This window comes from Aureobasidium pullulans, assembly GCF_000721785.1.
Source record: "Aureobasidium pullulans EXF-150 unplaced genomic scaffold scaffold_11, whole genome shotgun sequence".
NCBI classification, from domain to species: Eukaryota; Fungi; Ascomycota; class Dothideomycetes; order Dothideales; family Saccotheciaceae; genus Aureobasidium; species Aureobasidium pullulans.
In genome coordinates, this window is record NW_021941031.1 from 802,164 (window position 1) to 827,487 (window position 25,324).

At 51.4% G+C, this 25,324-nt stretch overlaps 11 protein-coding genes across 11 annotated transcripts; 5 read left to right on the forward strand and 6 right to left on the reverse strand.

The window, feature by feature from the left end:
* Positions 1-111: 111 nt before the first annotated feature.
* Positions 112-2,366, reverse strand: M438DRAFT_346546 (UDP-glucose pyrophosphorylase). Its single transcript, XM_029905701.1, has 4 exons — positions 2,293-2,366; positions 2,117-2,229; positions 1,721-1,816; positions 112-1,656 (listed from the first exon to the last, which is right to left on the reverse strand). The coding sequence occupies exons 2-4, from the start codon at positions 2,201-2,203 to the stop codon at positions 289-291; spliced, it is 1,551 nt and encodes a 516-aa protein (XP_029759798.1). The 5' UTR covers positions 2,204-2,229; positions 2,293-2,366; the 3' UTR covers positions 112-288.
* A 1,008-nt stretch (positions 2,367-3,374) lies between these two features.
* Positions 3,375-6,033, reverse strand: M438DRAFT_406526 (exocyst complex component Sec6). Its single transcript, XM_029909851.1, has one exon. It carries the CDS (start codon positions 5,980-5,982, stop codon positions 3,685-3,687), a length of 2,298 nt encoding a protein of 765 aa, XP_029759799.1. The 5' UTR covers positions 5,983-6,033; the 3' UTR covers positions 3,375-3,684.
* A 220-nt stretch (positions 6,034-6,253) lies between these two features.
* On the forward strand, positions 6,254-6,526 carry M438DRAFT_375379 (mitochondrial 54S ribosomal protein YmL33; the record flags this gene model as incomplete). Its single annotated transcript, XM_029908573.1, has 1 exon — positions 6,254-6,526. The coding sequence occupies one exon, from the start codon at positions 6,254-6,256 to the stop codon at positions 6,524-6,526; it is 273 nt and encodes a 90-aa protein (XP_029759800.1).
* A 367-nt stretch (positions 6,527-6,893) lies between these two features.
* Positions 6,894-8,005, reverse strand: M438DRAFT_275388 (DUF1751-domain-containing protein; the record flags this gene model as incomplete). Its single annotated transcript, XM_029900779.1, has 2 exons — positions 6,894-7,581; positions 7,635-8,005. The coding sequence occupies 2 exons, from the start codon at positions 8,003-8,005 to the stop codon at positions 6,894-6,896; spliced, it is 1,059 nt and encodes a 352-aa protein (XP_029759801.1).
* Positions 8,006-8,380: 375 nt separating this feature from the next.
* M438DRAFT_375381 (uncharacterized protein) lies at positions 8,381-10,266 on the forward strand (the record flags this gene model as incomplete). The annotated part of the gene is made up of 2 exons (XM_029908574.1): positions 8,381-10,138; positions 10,192-10,266. The coding sequence occupies 2 exons, from the start codon at positions 8,381-8,383 to the stop codon at positions 10,264-10,266; spliced, it is 1,833 nt and encodes a 610-aa protein (XP_029759802.1).
* A 197-nt stretch (positions 10,267-10,463) lies between these two features.
* On the reverse strand, positions 10,464-13,423 carry M438DRAFT_346551 (SWI/SNF chromatin remodeling complex component). The gene has a single exon (XM_029905702.1). The coding sequence runs from the start codon at positions 13,277-13,279 to the stop codon at positions 10,604-10,606; it is 2,676 nt and encodes an 891-aa protein (XP_029759803.1). The 5' UTR covers positions 13,280-13,423; the 3' UTR covers positions 10,464-10,603.
* A 359-nt stretch (positions 13,424-13,782) lies between these two features.
* On the reverse strand, positions 13,783-15,770 carry M438DRAFT_320910 (putative multicopper oxidase, type 1; the record flags this gene model as incomplete). Its single annotated transcript, XM_029902893.1, has 5 exons — positions 13,783-14,181; positions 14,251-14,403; positions 14,456-15,171; positions 15,231-15,587; positions 15,640-15,770. 5 exons carry the CDS (start codon positions 15,768-15,770, stop codon positions 13,829-13,831), a joined length of 1,710 nt encoding a protein of 569 aa, XP_029759804.1. The 3' UTR covers positions 13,783-13,828.
* Positions 15,771-17,690: 1,920 nt separating this feature from the next.
* M438DRAFT_397931 (EF-hand) lies at positions 17,691-19,185 on the forward strand. The gene is made up of 2 exons (XM_029909329.1): positions 17,691-18,018; positions 18,074-19,185. The coding sequence occupies exons 1-2, from the start codon at positions 17,779-17,781 to the stop codon at positions 19,055-19,057; spliced, it is 1,224 nt and encodes a 407-aa protein (XP_029759805.1). The 5' UTR covers positions 17,691-17,778; the 3' UTR covers positions 19,058-19,185.
* Positions 19,186-19,378: 193 nt separating this feature from the next.
* Positions 19,379-20,241, reverse strand: M438DRAFT_397932 (phosphatases II; the record flags this gene model as incomplete). Its single annotated transcript, XM_029909330.1, has 1 exon — positions 19,379-20,241. Exon 1 carries the CDS (start codon positions 20,204-20,206, stop codon positions 19,379-19,381), a length of 828 nt encoding a protein of 275 aa, XP_029759806.1. The 5' UTR covers positions 20,207-20,241.
* Positions 20,242-20,891: 650 nt separating this feature from the next.
* On the forward strand, positions 20,892-22,910 carry M438DRAFT_298949 (uncharacterized protein; the record flags this gene model as incomplete). The annotated part of the gene is made up of 3 exons (XM_029902009.1): positions 20,892-21,135; positions 21,182-22,068; positions 22,242-22,910. The coding sequence occupies 3 exons, from the start codon at positions 20,892-20,894 to the stop codon at positions 22,668-22,670; spliced, it is 1,560 nt and encodes a 519-aa protein (XP_029759807.1). The 3' UTR covers positions 22,671-22,910.
* Positions 22,911-23,144: 234 nt separating this feature from the next.
* M438DRAFT_406534 (FAD-binding domain-containing protein) lies at positions 23,145-25,065 on the forward strand (the record flags this gene model as incomplete). Its single annotated transcript, XM_029909852.1, has 2 exons — positions 23,145-23,614; positions 23,664-25,065. The coding sequence occupies 2 exons, from the start codon at positions 23,145-23,147 to the stop codon at positions 24,949-24,951; spliced, it is 1,758 nt and encodes a 585-aa protein (XP_029759808.1). The 3' UTR covers positions 24,952-25,065.
* Between the last annotated feature and the right edge of the window lie 259 nt (positions 25,066-25,324).

Below are 25,324 nucleotides of genomic sequence, written 5' to 3' on the forward strand. Positions count from 1 at the left end.
CGCTCTGGCACTTGTCGTCGATCTTGAGAGCCATCATGAAGCCAGGAGATGCATCCCGCAATCTCCGAGGTAACCCTTATCGTTGGAACCTTGACAAACATCACACAGGCAGTAAGATTGGAGCAGGATGAGCAGGATGAGCAGGATGAGCAGTTGCAATAGAGAAATTTGAAAGGTTGCATGAATTCGCCATGACTTGAAAATGAGATAATTACTGGATGTTCCGTGGTATCTACTGCGTCTCTTGAATCTTTTCCATAATAACACGCGCCTTGTGAAAGAAATTTTCTAGTGCTCGAGCAGTCTCAAGCTACCCTGGACAACAACGTTCTCGAGGATGGAACCCGGGGGAATGTCGATGGTCTGACCCTCGCTGGCCACGATGATGACGGTGCCCTTGCAGGTGACGCCACGGCCGAGGTTGACGGGACCGGTGATGGTCAAGTGGTCGAGCTCGAGGATCTTGGGGATGCTGGGAATGCGGCTCTGGAAGCTTGAGACCTTCTTGAAGTCGCCACCGAGCTTGATGAGAGGAGCGGGACCGAAGCGGTTGGGGTCCATGATGAGCTGACCGTGCTTAAGGGTGTAGAGGTCAGACTTGACCAGCATCAGGTCAGAGCAGGTCTTGACGGGGAGGAAACGACGGCGGGGGACGTTGACGCCGTGTGCGTTGTGGAAGTGACGGATAGCAGCACCGACGGCGGTCTCGAGCTGGACGATGCTGACATCGGCCTCACCCTTCTTGTCGGCGGGGATCGACTTGCCGTTGGGGATGATCTCCATGGCGAGCTCGTTGTTCTCGACAATACGCTTGACGGCGCGGAGGTTCATCCAGATGTTGTTGGTGTTGAAGTACTTGAATTTCTTGATCGACTTGAACTCGTTGACGTGCTCCTTGGGAACCTGGGCGATTTCGAGGAGACGGGCCTGACCCTCGTAGTCAATGATGGTACCACCCTTGACATCGGCCTTGGTCTTGTCAGTCAACTCCATGATGTACTCAGCCTTGGTGTCAACCATGTGCTGGAGGATCTTGAGGTCAACAACAGCGCCGAGGTTGTCGGCGTTGGAGAGGAAGACAATCTCGACGCCGCGCTCAAGGAGCTTGTCGAGAATACCGGAGTTGTAGAGCGACTCGAAAACGTCACCGTGACCAGGGGGGTACCAGTCGGAGATCTGAGAGTTGGCCGACTTGGGGGCGGGGAGGAGCGAGTCCTTGAGGACACGGGGGTATCTTGACTGGTTGAAGGTCATGATGTCGATGTTGTGGCCCTCGTACTTCTTGATGATGTTGGCAGTGTCGGAATCGGTGTTGAACGAGTTCATCAACACGAAGGGGACGTTGACACCGTAGGTGCGGTTGAGGTACTCAATCTGTCTGACCGAAAGGTCGAGGAAAGACATGCCGTCACGGACCTCGATGACCGACTTGGGGCCAACACAGCCCATCGAGGTACCGAGACCACCGTTGAGCTTGAGGACAGCGAGCTTGTTGAGGAAGTCGACAGACTCCTGCTGGGGCAGGTCCTCGTAGGCAACGACCTGTTCAGGCTTGGGGGGAGCAATGCGGGACCACTCGATCTCGTTGCCCTTGGCCTTGTCGTTGAGATATCTGCGGAAAAGGGCAAAGAAGTTGTCCATCTCAGTCTCGAAGCGCTGTTCGTGCGTGTTAGTTTTCCAGAACATACAGTTTGTGAAGTTCATCGAGTTTCAAACATACCTGCTTCTCAGCGGGGTCGGTGACCTCGTCGCAGAGGTTGTTCAATGCATTGCGCATCTGCGAGGCAGCGACCGAGGTCGAGGTGTTCTCGAAAGCCTGTTCCGACACGGTTAGCAACTTTGCTAAGCAAACTTGTCGAGCTGGCGGATTAAAACAATCCTGACTGTGCCACAAGCCATGGTACCGTCGAAGGTACACGTCAATTGTATGAGCGAAACTGAAAAGCCATGCAACATGGTGGGGGCAACGACGATCGCGTCAGCTCAGCATAAGCTGAGATGAGAGGATGGAAGAGCTTCCACACGAAGTAGCTGCCGTCTCTAGCTTCTCTGCGCCCACACAATGACACCGTGTCCGGAAAACATCCATCACCAGCTCGAAGGGTGGTTAACGTACAACGTGGGATTGGGTCTTGCCGTGGTGTCTCTTCTCGAACTCAGCGCCGCCGTTGGGCTTCAGGTGGGTTGCCATCTCGGAGGCCATTGTGATTGATGTGAAACTGAATTGGACTTCGAGGTCGAGTATTAGAAGCTGCTTGCGGGGCTCGAGGGTGACAGGTTGGCGAGACTCACAAGAAAAAGGTCAATTCAGAGAAGAGTGAAAAGGAGGAAGGAAGAGAGGGAAGAAGGACGGCGGGAACGAGAATGCCAGGATCGTCGACTTTATAACCTGCCAGCTCCGTCTTGGGTTCGGGGCAACGACACAACAATAAATTATTAGCGGAATCAATCACAGCCTTGTCAGAATCGGGTTACAGAGCTACACTAACGCCAAGTCTCACTTTTCCCCCGCAGCACGTTGAGAGTCGAGCTTCTTCCTCGTTCAACGATTGTGCTGCGACAAGGGGGTTGGGCGAGTTACTATTGGATGACGAAAAAGCATTTTGGGCAATCATCTGTTCGAGACACTGTTTCTTGACGTCGTTTTGCATCGACTTAACGGCTGTATGTATTTGCTCAAGTTGCTTCTTCTTTTGAGAGTCAATGGCCGTTGGACGGTAACGTCTACACCGCGAACGTGAATACAGTGCACGAGGTACGCGACCGCAAATAAACACCACCGCGGTGATAAGTAGAGAGAGCTCCACCTTGGTAGGCTCAGGAAGTTCACGAACTGATCCGACCGAGATTAAAATGGAACATGGGGATGTCCATGCGCTGCTATTGAAGGCCAGTTCGCTGCCAGCTTCTGGAAGGGCTGAACTGTAACTCAGCAGAACATTGACGGAAGCGAGTGCGAAAATCATGTCGCCAGAAGAGCCGACTCCAAAGCGTGTTGGAAGTGTGCCTTCCCAACAACGAAAACTTGGAGAGAGATGCTTCGGAAGCTTCTCACAGAACGCGAGCCGTAACTTGAAACTCGGGGGGTCGAGGGCGATCGACAGGACCGGGCACGGCTGCTTGTGCGTGCGCGGCTGCCGTCCGCCACGGACCGTTACTATTCTTGTGATGGGCGAGCTCAGCCTGAGCTGCGTGTATGTGGCGGACGTCAACGAGTGGCGCGCCATCTGGACTGACGATGTGGCAGACACTTCAGCTGCAAGCCTCTCACCGAGTAGCAGACGGTTGGGCGCGGTAGAAGACAAAGTTGCGGCAAGCACTCGGTTGAGCCCGTGAGGTGGCGGCTTGCCCGAAGCCTGCAGCTGTTCTTCGCTCTCTTGCATGACTATCGAAACGCCAAAAGGGGCTCAGAATGTGATTGCGCTTTCCCGTGATTAATGTATCGTGCTTGGGCTAGAGAGTGAATAATGTCCGACAGTGGACAGCGATAGTCTACTCTTTCTATATCAAGAGTTTCTAATCAAACCGGGTATCTTTTTTGACCTCACCCGCAGGAACGCCTTGCTACCACCAACAAACAGGGTGTGCAGAACCCATGCAGGAACCAAAACTCAATTCAAGCCTCCACGCCGAACACAAGTCCGCATAGTTCCAACAGAAAACAAACAGGCAACCTTATCATTATCATCTCACTTTGCTCATGACAGTCTCCATTCCTCTCTCGACTTCAACTTCGGCAGCCCGAGCTTTGACGAGTCCAATCAAGGACCTGTCGCAATCATCACGGGTCCTCAAGACGGCCTCAACCCAACCAATTTGCAAGTCCCAGTTCTCTCTCTTGAACTGTTCGTACGCATCCGCGACTGCAGGTCCTTTCTCAGCGTTGAGGAGCTCGACAAAGGCATTGACAGCTCTCCACTTGTCCTTGATGGCAGGGAATGAAGCTTCCTGGGTAGAGAAGAAGTTGAACACCGTCAAGACATCGTCTTTGATCTTCTCGTTGAAAGGATCCCCACGACGAAACTTGACTCCTCGGTTGCGAATGGCTGACAGGTAACGTACCAGCAGTTCGTCTGAGAGTTCTTCGACAAGAACATCCCTCAAAGAAGGATGCAGGACATCAGAATAGTCGGCCAAGTAATCCTCGAAGGTGGAGATGATTTGAGCCATTGCTTTCTTGTTGTACCACGTCGGAGTGAAGAACTCGGCAAGAATACCACGGAAATCGACCGAGAAGATGAGAGCAGTGAAAAGCGATATGCAGTGAGTACCAAGATCGACATAGCCATCACGCAGAGTGTCGAGCTCAGTGTTTGACGAGATTGCATATGCAGGTGTGACCATTGTCTCATATTCTCGTCTAAAGGTCGTAAGGTATGAGATCTGGCCTTGGTCCTCTTGATCGTCGATGCATGCGATCTGATCGTTGGCTATTGCGACGAGCCAGTCTTGTAGGGGTTGTAGACCTTCCTGCTCAACTTGTTGCATTGCAGGCGAAGTGTACTTTTGGGTCTCGGAGTCGATGAGTTGCTGCCACATTGATTGCCTTGACTGGAGAGCGCGCATCATCGATTCCACAACACCCTCGACGACGTCAGGTCTATCCGAAGATGCTGCGACTGTGAGCTGCTCGCGAAGCATACGCCACAAGTCACCCAAGGTTTTGGTGCGGAGGTGACCTTCAGCATCAGTGTCAAGTGTGTTATCTTTACGTTCGAGGAAAGTTTGTTGGTCCGTAGTAGACATGCGGTCCATCCATTGTTCGACGGCATTGGTAATGAGCGTCCTGTATTCACGGATTATGTCTGCCTCTCTGTCATCAATGACATGAGGTTGAAGTTGGTCAGCAGGTACACCCAGCTTCTCCATCTTGGCGTAGTATTTAGTGACCCAGTGGACAACAGCCAGCATATGTGGAGGATTTAGTTGATCGTCTTGGACTTTGGACATGAGAAAATCGTGCATGAGTCTGTGGTAGATGGCGACATATGTCTTGAAGATACGCCACTTTCTGGGCATAAGAGTTTGCATGCCCAATTTGACGGTATTGAGGTCATTGAAGTACCATCGCACGCTTTTCTCGAGCTTGTCTGGGTCCTCAAAGAAGCTCTCTCCAGCTTGATCGAACTGAGCTTGACAGTTGTACTCGATGGCTTTTAAGAATTTGTCCTTGTAGCCGCGCAGCTCTTTCTGACCAGCGTTCATAGATTTGAAACGCGAGGCCAGGTCTTTGAACTCGCGATGAGCGTGTTGCAGTGCCTCGACCTGGCGGTCTTTCTCTTCCTCTTTCTCAACAATTAGGGCCAGACGCACGATGATGCCGTTGTTACCTGACTGGACAAGAGGAATCAGGTTCAGACAGGCAGACCCTACGTGTTCGTCAAACCAGTCGACAACGTCGTCGAGTCTCGTAAAGTGGTCTTGCAACGTGACACCGGTTTCGCCGAGTTGGAGGTTGTTGATCAGCTCGGTGCCAGAATCTTCGGTTGACGATTTGATCGAGTCCAGGGCCATGTCGCGGATGTCGCGTAACTTGGTGAGGCCGTAGTGTATAGCAAGGAGGTTGTCCTGATTCTCGACATTCTCGTCGTCCTCGCGAAGTAGCTGCTCCAGCTCATCGAGATTGCGGCCAAAGGATTCAATCTGAGCCTTCATGTCCTCGACCTGAGCAAAGTTGCGATGTGTTTGGGCGACCTTGTCGACGAATGGGAAGTCTTGAATCATGTTTTGGGCTTCGACACAGAGACGATCAATCTTTATCATTTCGTCTTTGATCAGATTGACAGTGTGTTGGCCGTCACTAATGCTAGACATTCCTTGCTGAGTGATTTCGAGCTGCTCCTTGAGACCTATACGGAGCTGGCCGTCGACAGCGGCCTTCTTGCGCGTGAATTCACTCTTCAGTGAGGTGATTTTCTCCAAATCATCTGGATGCCGCAGCAGCTCAGCAAGCCGATTGGCGACATCGTCCGTGTCATTCATGTTGAGTCAATATGCGAGGCACAAGACGTCAAGGGACCAACATGGACATGCACACGCGTGAACGGAGCCTCGGAGAGAGTGAATGCGGAGAAGAAGGCGGCGGCGGCGGAGCGTCGGGAAAGCCAAGAGGCGCCGACAGCATCGAAGCGCAAGCGTCAATCACCCTCGCCATCAGCTTTTCACAATTACGCCTGTCAATTGTGCTTGTCCAATCGTGCGTAGCGACAAGTCCCAACCTACAAGTCACAGCTCTAACACCTGCCAGACAAACATGTCGTACTTCCGCATCACATTGCTGCGCTCGGCCATTGGTTTGCCCAAGCAGGCTTCTGGCGTTCTCAAGGCTCTCGGTCTGCGCAAACGCATGAAGACCGTCTACCACCCCGTCTCACAACAAGTCGCCGGTCAAATCTTCGCCGTCAAGGAACTCATCGACGTCCAGGAGGTCGACCAGAAGTTTTCTCCCGAAGAGCTCAAGGAACTCCGTAGACCCGACTCTGGCTTTTACGTCGAAAGCCGCATTCAAGATCAACGCATGGATTGATGCGATCGTCGAAATTCCCCATACCCATCGAAACAACGACATCACACATGGATCCGACATCTGGTCAAGCACCATATATCCGCTTCATCGAGGCTAATACAAGAGATATCCCATTCTGTTCAAGGCGTACAAGGAGAGAAGACATGGTTTTCGGGTGGGACTTGCTAGTTGATTTTGGAGCGAAACAGCATGAACAAACATTCGCTACGGCACCTTTACCGTACTACGCAAAACTTGCACGCGTCTCGTCGTGCATTATTCATGAAACGCTTATAAGGCGTATACTGTATCGTTATTGTGTACGAAGCCGGGGATCAAGGACAATAGCTTTCGCATGGGGGTATCTTAAAAAGCGCAACAAATAACTTCAAGCAGCCACAGGTTCTGTCGTGTTCGTTTCCGCAGCCTCGCTGGTGGTTGCAGAAACAGTAGGTGCTGTTGGTGCTTCGGCGGGCGCACGAGCAGCTGCAGCGGCATTCAACCTCTGATCGAGAGCCTTCAAGGCAAGCGCCCTTCTTCGTTCTGCTTCTTCTCGTCTGCCCCCAGCACGACCCCCTCTCCCGCCAGTCATTATGCTTGGTAGTCCACCCTCTGCTCGTGCCGAGGCTTGTTCGTTACTCTGATCGATTGCATCCTCAGAAAATGGCGCGCATAGCTTCAGCGCAACCATAGTCTTGTAGATGGAGTCGGTCAGGGGGTCCAGAACAACCTGGATTGGATCGGGGAAGAAGTGGCTAAATGCAAACGTATCGCTGGCATCGCCTTTTATAACGGCATCTTCGCCTGTAGCAGTGGTTGCCAGAGAAGGCGCGACTCTGTAGAAACGTAGATATATCCAAGAGGTCAAAAAGCCAAGCCATGACAGGAAGAAAGCAGTGTCAGTGCCGAGTAGTGGACCAGACAAGCTGTTCAACAAGACAAAGACGGCGGGAAAGTGTTTGACGCGAATGCGAATGGTGGCACGGAACAAGGAGACGGTATGCTCGGGCACCAGCTGCTTGAAGGCAACGAGGAAGGCGGCTTCGAGGGAAACGTTACCGTTGATGATTGTGTTTCTAGAGACTGTCAGCAAGGAGATGGGCAAGGCAGCAGGCAGAGGAAGACTCACGCTCGGACTTGGTTCCCTGTCAGAGAGTACCACAGACAGTAGATGGCAAAGGTCAACAAATTGGGAATCATGGTCACGAACAGGACAAACTTGGCGAACTCTTGACCACTCCAAGCACGTTCCAGATAACGGCCTCCATAGAAGATGGTGATGGCCGAAATGGCGAAACTGACAAGATTGGTCTCAAGCAGGGCAGCGGTGAGGGTCGTCCATGGGTACTTCAGCGAGTTCGCAGGGATGATGGCCAAGAACGGCACCGCCTGAACGCGAATGAGACTGCGCACGCTGAACGAGGCATTGAGCAGGGACAGAACGAGCAGAAGCACGAGAAGCGCCCGTGTCAATGGCGGTAAGTTGATGCGAATGGGCATGACGACGAAGAAGGATCTATGTTTGGCCGACGTTCATGGAGCTTCGAATGCGGGCAGGAGCAAGCCAGAGCAAAGCAGCAACAACAGCAGCGAGCTTTCCGGTCGCGACTCCCCCACCTCGCACGTTCCTTGGACGGAGCGGAGTGGAGCGGAAAGCCAAAGCTTGTCTGGCTGAGGGAATGTGGCAGGACTTGGCTGCATCGAGTGGATAGTGGATACCGGCTGGCCAATACTCTTCCAGGTTGGTTGGTCGCATCGCATCGCATAGCATCGCACACGGTCCTTGTCATTTCGCGCCAATTGCATCTGCATCTCCATCTCGGGCTTTGTCGTTGGCACTCGCATACAGTCGGCCACAGTTCCACCTCAGGCGCCATGGGTGACGGAGCTCTGGGCTCGGACCACATCAATTACTTGATCCTCCGCTACCTGCAAGAAGCAGGCCATGAGAACGCGGCCAAGGCACTGCATCAAGACTGGCACCGTCCACAAGAATATGGCGACCCCGAGAAACTGCCATTCGCGCCGCTGGTCAAGCAGCACGAGCTGGTGCACATCATCCAGGACGCCATCTTCCACGACCAACTGCTCGCTCAAGTCACCAACCAATCGCGCCGCTTCAACCTGACTACCAGGCATTTCGCCCACCGCGCCTCCATCAACGACAGACGATCTTCTACGAACCAACACGACTTCCCGATACCTCCCGCCAAACGCTCCCGAAAGAGCAATGACTCGCTCAATCCAGATAGCATGCAAATTGATTCCATACCGCAAGACGACGACCAACAAGACGCTGAACACGAGCCCACTTCAGATGCTCCTGAGCCAGACCACATTCCCACCACCTCCTCTGCTACACAAACCGACAAAAAGCTGAAATCAAAGTCAGAGACCATGTACTGGGCTTTGGACCAACCGGACGCTTCTATTTTGCATGCCTTGTGGAACCCAACCCTGTCGCAGTCCACCCACCTACTTACTGTCGGTGAATCGTTGTGCCGTTTCTACACTCTGCCGAATCAGACAAAGGGCGGTGTTCAGCGTGCTCACCACACCGACGCAGAGACCATGCCCAAGGGCTCCATCATCACCGCTGCCTGCTGGCATCCGTCTGGGCGATATGCTACTTGTGCTCTTGAGTCTACTCGCCGCTTGCCTGGAGGTAGTCATGAGCCTGTGAGATCAATGTTCGATGCTACTGTTCAGGGTACGAAACGTTTCTACGACCTTCAAGGTTACCTGCTACAACACTCTGCCATGATTGTCGCCTTGCGCTATAATCAATCTGGAACACGTCTGTTGAGTGTTTCTACAAACATGAAGCGTGGCCTGGTCGAAATTTGGGATGCTAGTCAGCCCGCAACTTCACTAGATCCTGTAGCTGTGAAGCTATTTAATCAGCCTGTCATTGATGCTGTTTGGGCCTCCGATGACTCAATCGTCGTGTGCGGTGAGAACCGTCTTGACTTTTACCAGATCCATGATGCTTCGCTACCCAACGGTACTGATACAAACGGCGACTCTTTTGCCTCGACTGGGACCAGAAACTTTGCTTTGCAATATTCTCATCCAACAGACAAGCAGTGGGACAAGGTACGCTATGACTCGGTAAACGGCATTGTTGCTGCCACTTCTGTGTCCGACGACTGTACCATATTGCTCGCCAAAACTACCCCTCGATGGGTCCCTCTGCCTGGCTTCCCTGCGGATGGTCCCGCCGGTAGACGTGCCACTGCTATGGCATTCCAACCGGTAGACCCTGCAAGCAACATCGGCACTCCTGTACCCAGGCGCCTCGCAGTAACACATGACTCTGGACTTGTGAGGGTCTACCGCGTTTCTCCCAATCTTTGCGAAACCCTCCATGAGTTCACCATGGGTCCTCATGAAGCTGCTTTGGCTTTGTCGTGGTCACCTACAGGCTCATGTCTTGCTGTCGCAAGCGAAGAAGCTGTCAAGATTTGGGACCTTAATACCGGCTCCGTACCGCTCCTCACATGGCGAGCCGCCGCCACACATTGGTACCAAGGCGATGAAAACAACTTGCCTGATGGCGACGAGACTGGTGACGAGCCCAGTCTCAACTGGGATGCCGATGGGAAACGGCTGGTGTTTGCAGTGGGCCGTAAAGTGAGTATCTCTTCCTTTTACTTAAAGACATTAACTTGCTGACATTCTCATAGATGGCCGCAATACGTTTACTGATGCCCTCGAAGAATATCTTGCACACGAACGACGAGGCTGATACCGTAGACTAGTCGAAATTTCCTTTTATGGAACGGTGGCTCACAGGGGACACAGAAAAAGTCATGTTTTGTCATTCTTGTCAGATACCCTTGCGTTTTTGGACAGATCTTATTTTCTTACACACTTCGCTTTTTCATCCGTCAGAAAGGATACAACAGATAGACTAGCTATCGTCATTTTGGATACAAGAGACCGTAAACTGTGTTTTCCTACGGACTCTCTGCGCGACCGGCTTGAATATGTTCCTGCCTATTTGTTCGGTCTAGAATGAAGCAGCCTGAAATGAATGCATTTAGCGGGGTTCCGATTCCCTCTGGTACAACAACCCAGCTCTACATACGCAACATCTCATTTGCTCATTGCCTCCAAGAACCCTTCACCACCAGCTTTTGTCTCGACAGCTTTAAACTTGTCACCGCCATCCAGACCTTTCTCCGCCCTCTCATAGGCCTCTTCACTCCTGTCCGTCAACGTGTTCAATTCTTCCTCGGATAACAGACCTTTAGTCCCCTCCTCCAACTCCATCCTCTCACCATCCTGCTGTTCCAACAACCGCTGCAACTCGTTGAACTCAGCCCCCGAAACCTCACCAGCTTTCATCGATCTGAATTTGCCCTTTTGAATAACAAGTTTTTCCAATCTTCGCTTGGATTCTGCTTTTTCCAAGAGCAAAGTCTCCACGGTGCCTTTTGTGGCGAAGCGGTAGACGATGACAGGGCGTGTTTGACCGATACGATGAGCTCGATCTTGTGCCTGTAGGTCCTGCTGAGGATTCCAATCACTGTCGAAGAGTAACACCGTATCCGCTGCTGTCAAATTGATTCCTTGGCCTCCGGCTCTTGTACTGAGCAGAAAGATATTCGTCTCTGATTCTGGCGAGTTGAATTGAGCAATTTGTTCTTGTCTGTCTGATTGGGAGACTCCGCCGTCGATACGACTGCATTTCCATCCGCGGAGTACATCGCAGTAAGTCTCTATCAGATCAAGTTGGGTTTTGAATTGACTGAAAATGAGGACTTTGTGCCCACGCTCCAAGAGAGAAGGCATCAGGGAGTCTAAGAGCATCATCTTTCCGCTTTCTTTGACTAGTGTTTCATCGACATCACTGTTGTCTTCTTCCATAAATGGGTAGAAGAAATTGTGAGGCGAGTTGCAGCAGAGACGGAGTTGCAAAACTGGGTTCTGCAGCTTCTTTGCTCCGATCAGCTTTTTGGCCAATGCGAGGGTCTGGGCCTGTTCTTGGGCTTCTTCTTCGCTGGAGTTTAGTTCGTGCTCTGATTCTTCTGATTGTTCGTCTTGCACTTGCTTGAAGTAGGCAGTGTCGGATAGCTCCTCGTAATTCTGTGATCTCTTGGCTCTTCTGTTGCCGCGAGCACTTGCTGTTGTTGCCGGTGTAGATGCTCGACTGGACTTGACGCTTTTGTTCGGTGTGGCGCTTCCTTCTTCGAGTCTACTGCGCTTGAGACTGGCGCCTCGAGTGCTGCGAGGTGTGTTGGCACCACTCAGACTCTCGACTGCTTTATTCTCGAGGTATGCTCGGCTGTTGCCCTCGAGGATTTCCTGGTAAAGTTCGCGTTGAGTGGCTGTGAGAGGTGCGTATAGAATGTACTCGCGCTTCTTGGGAAGAGAGGTCTCGACATCTGTCTTGATGCGGCGTAGCAAGAATGGCTTCAAGATCGCGTGAAGAGAAGTGACCAGATTGGTTTTGCGCTCTTCAGACAGAATATCTTCATAACCGTTGCGCTGGTTCAATGCAGAGAAGTCGAACCACGACTCGAAAGACTCAAGTTTGTCGAAGATGGTGGGCATGAGGAAATGTAATAGCGACCACAGCTCCGTCAAGTTGTTCTGTAGCGGCGTTCCTGTGATCAGAAGTCGATTGGCCGACTGATAGGATTGCAACTCTCTGATGAGACGACAGTTCAAGTTCTTGATACGATGGCCTTCATCGATGATGATGAACTTCCAGCCATAGTTGGCAAGAAACTTGCGATCGTTCATGCAAATCTCGTAAGAAGTGCAGATGACTGGGAATTCCTTGCTGCCCGGGTTCTTGAAATTCTTTCGACGCATCTCTTCTCTCTCTTGCTTGGATCCGTGGTAGAGTACGACTGGGATTTCTGGAGTCCACCTTTTGAATTCATTCACCCAGTTACTTGTTGTACTCAAAGGTGATGCGATCAAGAAAGGACCGTATGTGCCCTTCTCGCGCAAGAAAGCGAGGAACGATATCGTTTGAATAGTCTTCCCGAGACCCATCTCATCGGCTAGAATACCGTTCAATCCGTTTTCGTAGAGTGATGTGAGCCATTCGAGACCCTCGAGCTGATAGGAACGCATCAAACCACCGCTGACAAGTGCTGGCTGCTTGGCTGACCGTAAGTTCTGAACGCCAATGTCGCCAGCCTTGATGTCGGAGTCGGCTTCCTCTTTCAGGGCTTCATTGATGGACTTGTCGCCTGCCTTTGCTTTCAAGTCGTCCTTGTTGAGATAATCTGAAATCTTTCCTTTTCCAGGTTTGGGCTTGGCTGCGACTCCTCGTGCTGATTTCCTTCGACCCGCTCCAGTGGTTGGTTGTTCTGATGCGTCTTCTGCTGTTTCCTCGACGGCATTTGCTGATCGTGTAGCTCTCTTTTGGCTGACCTCGGCTGCCTTCTCCGCAGTCTCTTCCCTTTTCAAAGCTCGCTTCTTGCCCTTCTCATCAGTAGCTTGAGCCTCCTCTTCTTGTCGTTGCATTTGAGCAAGCATGATGGTCGAATACAACTTGCTCTGATTCAGGAGATATTCAAGAGCTTTGAACTTGGTGTCGACGACTTTTTTGCCGCCTTTGCGATCTTTCTCTCGCTCAGCCTCCAGCTCCTTGTCTCTTTTTTCTTCCTGAACTCTTCGAGCTTCTGCCATCTTTGCTTCCTCGGCTTCCATGTTTGATGATATCTCACTCTTCTCTGTCTTCAGCGAAGGAATTGGCTGCTTTGGCTGCTTTGCCTCCTCGGCTTTGGCAGCTCCTCTCGAAAGACGTGCCATGATGAATCGAAGACTGTTTCTGTGGCCTTCGGTAACTTAATACTAGTGTGTAAAGTTGCTGTCGAGAATTGATAGGAGATGTAAATTTATTGATACATCTCCCCCTTGCCTTTTCTTGAGCCAAGTTCGGACGTGTACCTGATGACGCAGGCGCGTTTGGTTGCGTCGCGATCTGGTGTTGCGATCTAAAGTTGTAGATCGCTCAGATCTAGATCGGCCAATCACAGACGAGTATCTTTTCTCGTCACGCCGCAAGGGCCACCCTGTTCTCGCAATGGCATGCCCGTTTCTCATCCCATATACTCGACATGGCAATCAAGATACATCCATAGAGCTCATAATGCTGCAAATCCCTTTGCGTATATTTGGAAGTTCGGTTTGTTATCTGCTGGCTGGTTGACGATAGGATGTCTGGTTTATGTGGAACAGTTGGAAAATGCCATGTTTGGCGTCCAGTACACAACGACAATTTAGATTCCATAAAGTCATTAACATTATTTTGTCTCGCCTATTCTGCCAACAGAACCAAACAATAGCTGGCAAACACCCTTAGAGACCGCTGTCGATCTGAGGGAAAGCCATGTTGGCAGTATACTGCTTCCAACTCGAACATTGACTAGTGAATTGTCCCTCATCAGGCAAAACGATCTGGTTTTTAGCTTCCAGGAACTGCACTCCCAGACCCTCAGAGATGTGCCAGGCAATGTGACAATGCATGAGCCAGCTACCGGGATTGTTTGCCGGGAAGGCGAGTACAAGCCAACCAGAGGCAGGGAGGGTAGCAGTGTCTCTGCGGGGTGGGTTATCGAAGTTGAGTTGGTCAATCATGGATGAAGCATCGAAGGTTGATGACGCTTGATGTCCGAGAACAAAGAAATCGTGACCGTGGAGATGAATAGGGTCTATAGTGAGAGCTCAGTCAGCATGATGAAGAATGTATAGGTGGGAGGATTCTGAAATGGTGAACTTACGAGTGATGGGTGGAGATCCAGAGACTTGCTGAATAACCCAGTATGTCCAAACGCCTTCGTTGGGAATTTCGATCACATCATACTCCTGAGGGTAGGAAGTGCTGCCGTTGAAGACGTAGCCCAGCGTAGGCTTGTCCCAGTGGATGGACATGGCTGCTCGACATTAGCATGTGTTCGCATAGACCCAGGACATTCGTAAACTTACCAGTGGTGTTCAAATGCCACAAAAGCAGACTCTCTCCATTGACAGTGACACCCTCACCAAAGCCAGTGCTCAAAGTCTTGGCCTGCTGAGCGAAGTCGTCCTTGTCCACCGACTGCTTCCAGTAGGGAATAGTAGGAAAATCTATACATTCTACAGTTGGAGGGGTTTCTGTGGTGTCCTCTGGAGTGGAGGTATCGGAAGCGTCGTATCTAAAGATCGCACGACCATTGCCGTTACTAACACTTCCACATTCTGTGGCAACCTCAGCTCTGAACCAGTAGTTGCCGGAAGTCTGGTTGGCCTCGAAGACAACATCGTATCTTTGGCCGATAGCGATTAAAAGCCAGCCATCAACGGCTGATTCTTCGACAGGGATGAAATCGGCTTCGATGACACTGAAAGAGTGACCGTCCAGTTTTACCAACATATGGCTGTCGACGGAAGTGTTGATCAATCGCAGACGGTGCTTCTTGCCCTTTGTAAGTGCGACCGACTGGTACTTGCCACCAGCACCGTTGTTGTTCGTACCGTTAAGTAGCAATGTATCCGAAGGAGGAGCACCGCCTCCAGCTTGAGAGTTGATGAGGGCCAAGGTGTTGACGACGTCGGCATTCTTGTAGTACCAATCCATCATAGGGAATGTGCCGAGATCGATGTCGTAGTTGGCAGTCGCTGGACCATCAATTAAGATGGTTCCCACCACACCCATGCCGTACCTTTTGCATAATGGGTCAGCAAGTTAATATTAGATGCGAGAAAAGCAATTTTTCCTTACTGGCTTGAGTAATGGCTATGGTACCATGAAGAGCCATACTGTGTGCACTTGAAAGTATATGTCTTGGTTTGGCCTGGAGCAAGAGCACATTCGGAGACACCGTTCACACCATCCATTCCGGGTGAATTGAATTGTCTGATTCCATGCCAGTGAATGGATGTGCCATTATCCTGCATAGAGTTGGTAACGGTGATGGAAAGAGTGTCACCCCAGGAGGCTCTGATCACAGGTCCTGGTAGTTGACCATTGATCAGGAGGCATTGTTGCTCATTCGCACCATCAGGATTGCACGTTGTGTTTGTGATCTCGAGGTTGTAGCTAACGGTATTGCCAGTCGTGGGAAACTTTTGATCGAAGCTGGGATACAGTTAGCTGCAGTGTTTAGGGGCGGTCGTCTTGAACTGCATACTCGGTAGCAACGGAGAATCCATCTGTCCAGCAAGACCTTGTGAAAGGCCCGTTGGAACAGGCACTGTCAGCGACCAAAGTTGAGGTACTGCCAGCAGCTGAGGATGTCGAAGAAGCTTGACGGCGAACCATCTTGCCCTGACCACCCCTCCCCCATAGATACTTTCTACCAGAAGATGAAGCCGAAGACACGGACGCCAATGCCAGAAGGCAGGCAGCGGTCAAGCTCTCAAAATGCATTGCAATGAAGCAAAGGATGAATAATGTAAGTACGAAGGATAAGAAGAAGTGTGAGCTGTACAACTCGAAGAACGTCGTGGTTACTGAGAGGCAAGAAACGAATGTTGCCAATGTGGAATGAGAAACAGAGAGAGAAAACGTACACATCTGACTTGATCTTATATACAGCTCATCGTGATGGCTTTTTTTCGAGTACGACGGAAGAGCGGCTTCAGGGCAGTGAGCATAGCATACGTACTGACCCACACAGTCAGGCAAATGTGATGCCCAGCCAAAGATAGACGATTTAGTCTTCCTACTCGCGTGCCGAGATGAGATGCGAACAAACCATGCAAGGGTGGTGATCTCCGAGTTGGCTGCGCAGGAACCTTTAGAGCAAACTTCCGTGTAGTGACAAAGACTAATGAGTATTTTACGATTGGATCTTAAGATCTCGAGGGAAAGAACGGCAGACAGCAAGAAGGATGGAGACTTGGTCCCGTCACGGACCCGCATTGCCTCTGAGCTGTGGAACCGCAAGGTAAGCGGTGTTTGTAGCTTAGCCACTCATGCGTGGTACATCTTCAGAAGGTGATCATCAAAGGCTTCGGAGATTTAGACCGTGACGTACTCTAGGATGTTCGGTAGTGTGTGGATCGTCGAGTGATCGGCAGCAGTACTTCCAAAAGAAGAAACCGGCCTCCAGGACTACGGACTTCTGACATGGACCTCAAGAATAATCCGAACCAACGCAACGGATATTTGCGAATTCCAAAACCGAGGGAGAGACCTGGAAGGTGACAAGGAATCTAGGTAAATTTTGATGCCAAGATCTATATGCACTGTGTCGAGCCAAGCAAGCCACAGAAACGACAGATGCTTATCTGAACTTCCGATAAGTCTGATCTGGAGGCTCAAAATCTGTCTATCTGGAGATATAGACTTGAAAAGATGGCAAGCTGGACGTGATATCCGTCGACCCTAGGTTACAGCCAGAGTAGAGGGGATGTGTTTAGTGAGCCGGAGCTTGATGCTAAAGCACGGGAGCAGAGCCAGTCTACAGGCATCAATTTCTCCGCAAAGACATCGTGACAGACTTGCGTCTCGTAAGCATAGAACTCAAAACCATGTTTCGTGTTCGTAAGAACGACTGTCTACTTCCGGGAATAAGTCAGAGAAGAGTCTGGTGTGGTATCCGCGGGCGTCGATTGGATCCATGGCAGTACGTGTGATTTGTCTGAGTACTAAAGTACAACAAGGATCTTAGATGCACTGTGCAATACTGTCGGGAAGGAACAACGGAATCACCTGGCTTGACGGCTGGAGGATGGCCTGAAGCAGATGCTGACCCAACATAGACAGCCACGCGGCTTAGAGCTGAGAAGCTCTTGTGACATGGAGGAGAGAGAGCGGCGTTCTCAAGATTTGTTATGTGACTGGGAGAATCAAGAGTTGATAGCCATTGGCAGACAGTCTGTCGGATAGCAAGTGCTGCATGGAAGCGACAGCGTAACACGTACGCTCAGACCCGTATAATCGATTCCGCAATCACGCTTCAATATAACAGCAACGCGTTCTGAAGAGCGATATAGACGACGAGTCGAGTGAGTTGTGAGTTTGGATGTCGGGCGACAAATGAGGAGAAGGCGGAGACAGATTGGGGTCGGTAGAGCCAAGAAGTGCACGTCACTCACAGCCCGACCAGTCCAGCGGTCCAGGAACACGACAACACCCTTGCGGAAGTACGGCAGAGCTCACATAGTCGGATCAGCAGTACATACGCATACGATAATACCAGCTGAAGCAGACAAAGGAAGAGCCGAGAGCAGTCATCGGCCAAGCCGCCAACTACCGGACAAGCCAAGGCAGCGATCCCGACAGGCTCACTCCTTAGTCGCGTATCGATAGACAGACAGGCAATATGGCAACGAAGCGCATCGAGCAGTGGGAGGTGGAACGATACTGGGAAATCTTCGCCTCGCTGTCGAATGGCGGTACCCACCTCAATGGCGCACAGGCGGCCTCGGTGCTGAAGAACAGTCAATTGCGCGACGACCAGCTGGAACGAGTATGGGATTTGGCAGATGTCGATGGTGACGGCAGCCTGGATTTCGAGGAGTTCTGCGTCGCCATGCGCTTGATCTTTGATTTGGTCAACGGAGTACGTGAGAGAGATAAGATGCAGCTGCTTGTGATGGGTGCTGACTTATTCTCAGGAGTACATGGACGTCCCAGCAACACTGCCTGACTGGCTTGTCCCCGAGAGCAAAGCACATTTGATCCAAGCATCCCACGCCATCTCAGGTCGCCAGGCTCAATTCGAACAAGTCGACGACCTAGAAGACGACACGCCAGGACTCAAAGATGGTTTCGACTGGTACATGCCCCCGTCGGACCGCACAAAGTACGAGGAAATCTACAGCGCAAACCGCGACCCTCGCGATGGTAGCATCACCTTCGAATCTCTCAACCCGCTTTACGAATCGCTGGACGTGCCCGATACAGACATGCGCAGTGCATGGAACCTCGTCAACCCCCGTAGCGACCCGGCAATTGGCAAGGACCAATGCCTTACCTTCCTTCACATGCTCGCCAACCGCCACGAAGGCTACCGCCTACCTCGCTCCGTTCCTCCCAGTCTGCGCGCCACCTTCGAACAAGGCCGCATCGACTATCAAGTCGACAAAGTACAAACCGCCGCCGATCGTTGGGGGACCAAGCGTGATGACAGCACCATGAGCGGCAAGAAGCAGAAGTTCGGCGATGCATACCTCAGTCGCTTGGGAGTCGGTGACCGTGGTGCCTACAGACCCAAGGGCACTGATTTCACTGCCACCCGCACCGATGCCGAATGGGAAGAGGTACGCTTGAAGAAGCAACTCAAAGAGCTGGAAGAGAAGATGGAAAAGGTAGAGGAGCAAGCAAAGAAGCGAAGAGAACGTGGTGGCAGACGCGACGAGAGCAAGCCCGCTTTAGTCAAGCGTGAGCTGGAGCAGCTGTTGGATTGGAAGCGTCGCGAGCTGCGTGACCTCGAAACAGGCGAGGGAAGAGCAAAGGTGGGCCAGGGCTTGAAGGGCCTCAGCGATGAGATTTCCATGGTCAAAGAGCAGGTTGATGGTCTCGAGGCTCACCTGAGGAAAAGAGAGGAGGTTCTCAGCGACCTGAGAAAGCAGATCGACGATGAGAAGGCGGCGAGATGAATTGTATATACCCGTGTGTTTAGCAGCCTACCATGGCACTGCAAGAAGCCGTGTCACCCAAGTCCAAAGTCACTGTAGTGGAACGAAATATGTCGACTGTGCAAATCGAAGAACTGAGATGTGTAAATGAAGAAGCCCGAATAGCTTGAGCTAACGCCGTGACCATGCTACACCATGAAACTGTGATGGTGATAGTGACCCTTTGTGCCACAAGTCATGAATAGAACCGAGCCTCCAACGCCTAGCAAACAAAACCGAGGGGTATATTGGGGAAAAGCAAAACGCCACGCATTGAAAAACAGAAAAGGCAGAATGATCTGACTATGCAGTATCCACAAAGGGAGCAAAGGTTCTGCTCCCGAACCTCTCACCATCGTCGCCTGAATCATCCACGTCCATGCCATCGTCGTCGGTCTCTCTTTCAAGGACGCGCTTAGCTGTGCCACTGGTGTTCATGTTGGCGGTGGCACGTTTGGCCTGCAAGATATCCCAGTAGCCTTGGAGCAGACGTTTGACGTTATCGTCGAAGTTGACACAGAAGCGTTGAGCCTGGACGATTTGCATGGCCTTGATGTGATCGACGTCGGCCAGAATATCCATGATGTATGCAGCGACGACAGCAGCAGAACGCTCATTTCCGCTTTCACAAAAGATCAGAACCTTTGCTCCAGGACAAGAGTTCATGTGTTGGTTGATGACGGTTGCTGCACGAGGGAACGAGGCAACCAGTTCGTAGGCACTAGACATGTCGAGGGCTTTCTTTTCGATGTTGAGTTCGTCGGCAACGTTCAAAGCAGACTGCATGATTTTGCTTTCCAACGTCTGGCAATGACGAACGGCCATGAGCAGAGTGATGCCCTCATTTCGTAGGAAGTCGCGATCTTTGACAGCACTCATGGGGCCCAGGTAGAGGAATGGGAGGATTTGCTGGGCTTGACGACGACGCTCGTAGCTCCAGTCCAGGAGACTGCTGGTTGTCATGTGTTTGTAGTTGACGGCTGCAAGCGGGCCGGACTTGGCGATGGGATGCAGATCGAACTCGGGAGCCAGGTTGATGTTTGCTGTCGGCGGCGGTACGACAATACGTGGTGGAGTGGGCAAACGGGAGGAGTACTCGTCGCCTCGAAGGGTGGCTGCCTGGGCGGCCATGGCGCGCAGAGTCGATGTGGCGAGGTACGCGCGTGGGACAGAGGAGACTGATGTGATCCTGTATTGTGTCGTGCGAGTGGTTGTGTTGATTTCAAGTTCAGAGCGATTTGAGGTGATGGGCCATATTTCAGTCGACAAAGCCGCTGAGACCGTGCCTGAGGATGAACGACGTCAATTGCGGGCCGAGGCCACGGCGTCGCTCCTTCTTCACTCTCACTCTCCCAGCTCTTTCACTTCTGCCCTCCTTCCGAGACATCACACACCGGCAGCAACGTCCGTCGCTCTCTTGCATAAAGTGTTCACTTGACATCGACAAGGTTGCTCGCTCCATTTAGCCAATACTGCAGCGCAACCTCAGAGTGCAACTGCAAATCCCTGCCTCAGCCCCGCAGTCTCTCCTTCGCGTCTCATTCGTGCTGTTTGTCTCCGCTGTTTGATGCTCCCCCATCTCAAGTACAAACGACAATATTCCACTTCGTGTTGCCCATGTGATGATGCTCTTGACTTGATCGACGCGCGAATCTGGAAATAGTCAACAGAGGCAAGTGCTTTCATGCTTTCCACTTCTCTTCTTGCCATACAGATGCACGCACTCGCTCATCCGTTCTCTCCTCTTTAAAGATCGTCCGCACTCCCCCCTTCCTCGTTCTTTCCCTGTTCCTTGACCAAACGACATCCATCCAACATGTCTGTCAATCTGCTCGCACTCCTTGCCCTGCTTTGTGGCATTGCCATTGCCCAATGCCCTGACTATCTCCAATACTCGCAATCCTGGCACTATCCACCTTCATCCGGCCCACGCAATATCTCGTACATGCGTCCTGAACCTGCCTGCCGCACTTTCAACATGTCCTTCTTCGAAGATGGTTCCTCCGACGCTATCTTTTATTCCATGTCTGATTTCGACCTGTGGCGTACCTTCCTCAACTGTAAGTTATGTTGACAATTGATCGTTTCTGCTGCTAATGTTGATAGCCTACCCCAACACCCTTGACACAGCCATTCGCTGGAAGGGTTATGCCGCCGATTCTCCCGATGAGGAGCTTACCTTCATCGTCACAGGGGATATTGATGCTATGTGGTTGAGAGACAGCAGCAATCAGATGCAGTCTTATCTTCCTCTTCTCACAGCCAATTCTTCGGCGGATTCACTTGCCTCTCTCTTCCGCGGTGTCATTAATCTCCAGGCTCGATACCTGCTCACTTCGCCTTACTGCAATGCTTTTCAGCCTCCCGTCGAGAGCGGTATCGCTCCTGCAAAGAATCCCTCAGCTAGCCAAGATGTTGTCTTCCCTACCTACGATAATGCCTCGGTCTTCGAGTGCAAGTACGAGTTGGATTCTCTCGCCTCCTTCCTGCAGATTAGCGCACAATACTACAACGCTACAGGAGATGCCGCTTTCTTCGGCAAGCACCACTGGCTAGAAGCCATCAATCACGTTTACCAAGTCTTCAACGATCTCTACTTCTCTTCCACGTACGACGTTAATGGACAGGTCAAGCAGCCAGATTACAGCTTCACTAGAGTGAGCGACCGCGCAACTGAGACCCTTGCCAACGACGGATTGGGCAATCCTTTCAAAGGCGGCATTGGCTTGTTCCGCTCAGCATTCAGGCCTTCGGATGATGCGACCATCTACCAGTACCTCATTCCGTCCAATATGATGTTGGCTCGCTACCTTGAAGCAGCTGCTCCAATCATGGTTGCTCTGAACGATTCAGAGAGTGCTGTCACGTCCGTGCACATGACACAGCTCGCTACCATCATAAGACAAGGTATAGAGGAACATGGTATCGTTACTGTTGGGGGCAAACGTGTCTATGCCTACGAGGTTGACGGTTATGGTTCTGCAAACATCATGGTACGTCAGCCGAAGGATCAAACTCAGCGGGCCAGTCTGCACATTCAACTAGCATCGAGGGAATGCGTCTAGGGCGCAACTCATTGATGACAAGTTCAATTTGTGAACTGGCTTGTTGGACAATAGCCGTCTGCCGTTCTTCTAACAGAATTTTGCTGACTATACCTCCAAAGGACGACGCCAACATCCCCTCGCTCCTCTCAGCACCGTTCTTTGGCTACCTTGACGCCAATGACGATGTCTACCAGAACACACGCGCCTTACTGCTCAGCTACGGCAATCCTTACTTCATGCAAGGTCCTGTCATTAGTGCAATTGGAGGGCCACACCAAGGACCTGGATATGCCTGGCCAATGGCTTCGATTGTACGCATTCTGACCAGCGATAACGACACCGAAATCAGCGAGCAACTCGCCTTGATCATCGACAGTACCAACACTCTTGGACTTATACATGAGAGCATCAACACCTTTAACTCATCTGACTACACCAGACCGTGGTTCTCGTGGGCCAATGGACTCTTTGGTCAGATGATTTTGGATTTGTATGCCCGCAAGCGTCACATTTTGGGTCAAAGTTTCCCGCAGGCACAGCAGAGTTGATTCCTATGCGCAAAGCATTCCAAACTCGACGTCTGGTTTATAGCAATTCCGGCTGTGTTGTAGGGAGTATGGGGTAATCACGCATTGTGGCTGAGGTTTGGTGAAGACGAAACCAAGGCCGAACCAAGAAAGTTTGATGTGTTGAGGAATGTGATCACGGTCTAATTATGGTAGGTTACAGATGTATTAACGCAGTTTCAAAGCCATCCGAATCTTGCCGGACGTTGTGTTGCCACAAGCTGCGTACGTACTGGTGAATTTAAGGCGAGACCCTGTCCGTATGCGGATACGGGATTTGCGTATGGTACATACGCTGTGGACCTGGCCACGACACGCCGAGCCCTTAACTTCCGAGCATCATTGCATTCCCTCTGCTATGTCATAGTCAAACTTCTGACAAGCTAACATGTATCTATATAAGAAGAATCTTCCACAGTCTTTCGCTCTCATCTTTCATCGCACCCACCAAGCACTATGCGAAGCACAACTCTTATAGCAGTTCTCGCTGCCTGCAGTCCTAGCACTGCAGCAGTCTGCAAATCGACCCCTTTGGACTCTGATTGGCCTCAAGCATCTGAATGGGCAGCATTGAATCGCACACTCGGTGGTGTTCTTCTGCAAACCCGTCCGGTTGCATCGGCATGCTACCCTGGCAATCCCTTCAACTCTACTCTTTCCTGCAATGAGGTGGAAGATCAGTGGAACTCGACATACTTCCATGCTACCCTTCCAGAGTCTATCGATTTCTCGCTTTGGACAAACAGCTCGTGTGTACCTCCTGGAACCGAAGGTTACATTGAAGGCAGACCTTGTACTCTCGGACTCTACCCGGCATACATCGTCAACGGCACATCAAATGATGTGATTGCAAAGGCAATGCGCTGGGCTTCGCACCGTAACATCCGCATCAATGTCAAGGGAACTGGTCATGATCTCGACGGCCGGTATGTAGTTTGTATTCTTGTCATTCAAACACTGGCTAACACATCTCAGATCAACTGGTGCCCACTCTCTCTCTATCTGGACTCACCACCTGAACAACATCACTTTCGAGTCGAACTGGAATAAGACTGAAGACGTTGTTCATGTTGGCAGTGGCCAGCAATGGGGCAATGTTTATGATGCTGCAGCGAAGCTCGGCAAAGTGGTCATTGGTGGTGCAGATGGATCTGTAGGTCTCGGTGGTCACATTCAGGGTGGAGGTTATGGACCCCGTAGTGCCACATACGGTCTTGCGCCCGATCAAGTTTTGCAAGTCACTGTCGTGACAACTCAGGGCGATGTTCTCGTTGCGAACAGCACCGCACATCAAGATCTGTTCTGGGCTGTTCGCGGCGGTGGAGGTGGCAGTTACGGCGTTGTTACCGAGTACGTACTCAAAGCCTATCCAGCTCCTGCCAACTCCGTAGCCGGAACATTGGCAATCAGTGCCGGCAAGAATGCTACTGGCAACATTACCTGGGACGCCTTTGCTGTCTTGCTCAACCACATCCCTGACCTCATGGACCAAGGCCTCTGGGGCAATGCTATTGCATTTGGGTCAACACCCGGCGAAGTCTCGGCTACAGTCCAACTGTCCGCATACAACAGCACTGCAGCCAACCTGACTGCTCTAGTTGAACCTATCATCGCAGCCATTCGCAACACCACTGGTGGCAGGAACTCCAGCCTCTCTCTACAATGGAGTGAGCCTACAGTGGCTCCCTTCGATCGCAACAGTAGCTCCAAAACACCCTCCAACACCGCAGGATCCGGAGGCTTGGAGACCAGCCGTCTGCTCGGCCGTGCCCAACTCACTCTTCCTTACAAGCAAGTATCATCCTACCTCCGCCGCATCATGTACACGGAGCCTGGAAGCGGAAGAGCTATGCTCATCCTGGGCCTCATGGCCGGCCCCGGCGTCAACAACACACCTCTCGAACGTCAAGGCGCCGTGAACCCAGTCTGGCGCTCCACCTACGTGCACGCCATCTCCGGCTCCGGCCCCGCCTCCGACGAGACCGACTCTCCATCTCAAATCATCAAGAAATCTGCAGAGTGGTATGAAGTCAACAGAGAAGCGGTCTGGCGCGAATGGGCGCCCAACACAGGTGCCTACATGAACGAAGCCAACCCTTACAATTCGAACTGGAAACATGATTTCTTTGGTGTCAATTATGATAGACTTGCTGCCATCAAGAGAAAGTACGATCCTAGTGAGTCGTTGTATGCGGTCTCTAGAGTTGGATCCGAGTGGCGGGATTACGATATGCAGAACGGAAAGCTCTGCAGAGTTGAATAAAGTTACTGTAGAGAATTTGGTGTAAGAGAGGCTGGGCACATCCAAACAGAAAAGTTAACCATGTAGAAATAGCATAGAGATGTGTAGAGGAACTGCTCAATGTACAATCAACACAAACACACATGCTCATGCCGATCGCACTGAAGTTTCATCTGTTAGCAGAAATATTACAAATGAAATGTGAATGCTCAAAGAACCAAATCGAGTCCACCAGGGATGGAACCTTCTATTTCAGGCAAACAAGGAACGACCGAGACGTCTCAAATAGGAAGAAATTGTGTTCATCTAGAAGAGGAAGTGATGGTTTGCGTACCCAAAGAAGGAAGAGCCAGGCATTTCGAACATGGAGAAAAGCGAGACGCAACGCGCGATC

Coding starts and splice junctions, on each gene's coding strand:
- M438DRAFT_406526 (XM_029909851.1), bottom strand. CDS start 5,982: ATGAATGACACGGACGATGTCGCCAATCGGCTTGCTGAGCTGCTGCGG.
- M438DRAFT_346546 (XM_029905701.1), bottom strand. CDS start 2,203: ATGGCCTCCGAGATGGCAACCCACCTGAAGCCCAACGGCGGCGCTGAG. Junction 1,817..2,116: donor GCAAGACCCAATCCCACGTT/GTACGTTAACCA, acceptor GTGTCGGAACAG/GCTTTCGAGAACACCTCGAC. Junction 1,657..1,720: donor CCGACCCCGCTGAGAAGCAG/GTATGTTTGAAA, acceptor ACGCACGAACAG/CGCTTCGAGACTGAGATGGA.
- M438DRAFT_346551 (XM_029905702.1), bottom strand. CDS start 13,279: ATGGCACGTCTTTCGAGAGGAGCTGCCAAAGCCGAGGAGGCAAAGCAG.
- M438DRAFT_397931 (XM_029909329.1), top strand. CDS start 17,779: ATGGCAACGAAGCGCATCGAGCAGTGGGAGGTGGAACGATACTGGGAA. Junction 18,019..18,073: donor TCTTTGATTTGGTCAACGGA/GTACGTGAGAGA, acceptor ACTTATTCTCAG/GAGTACATGGACGTCCCAGC.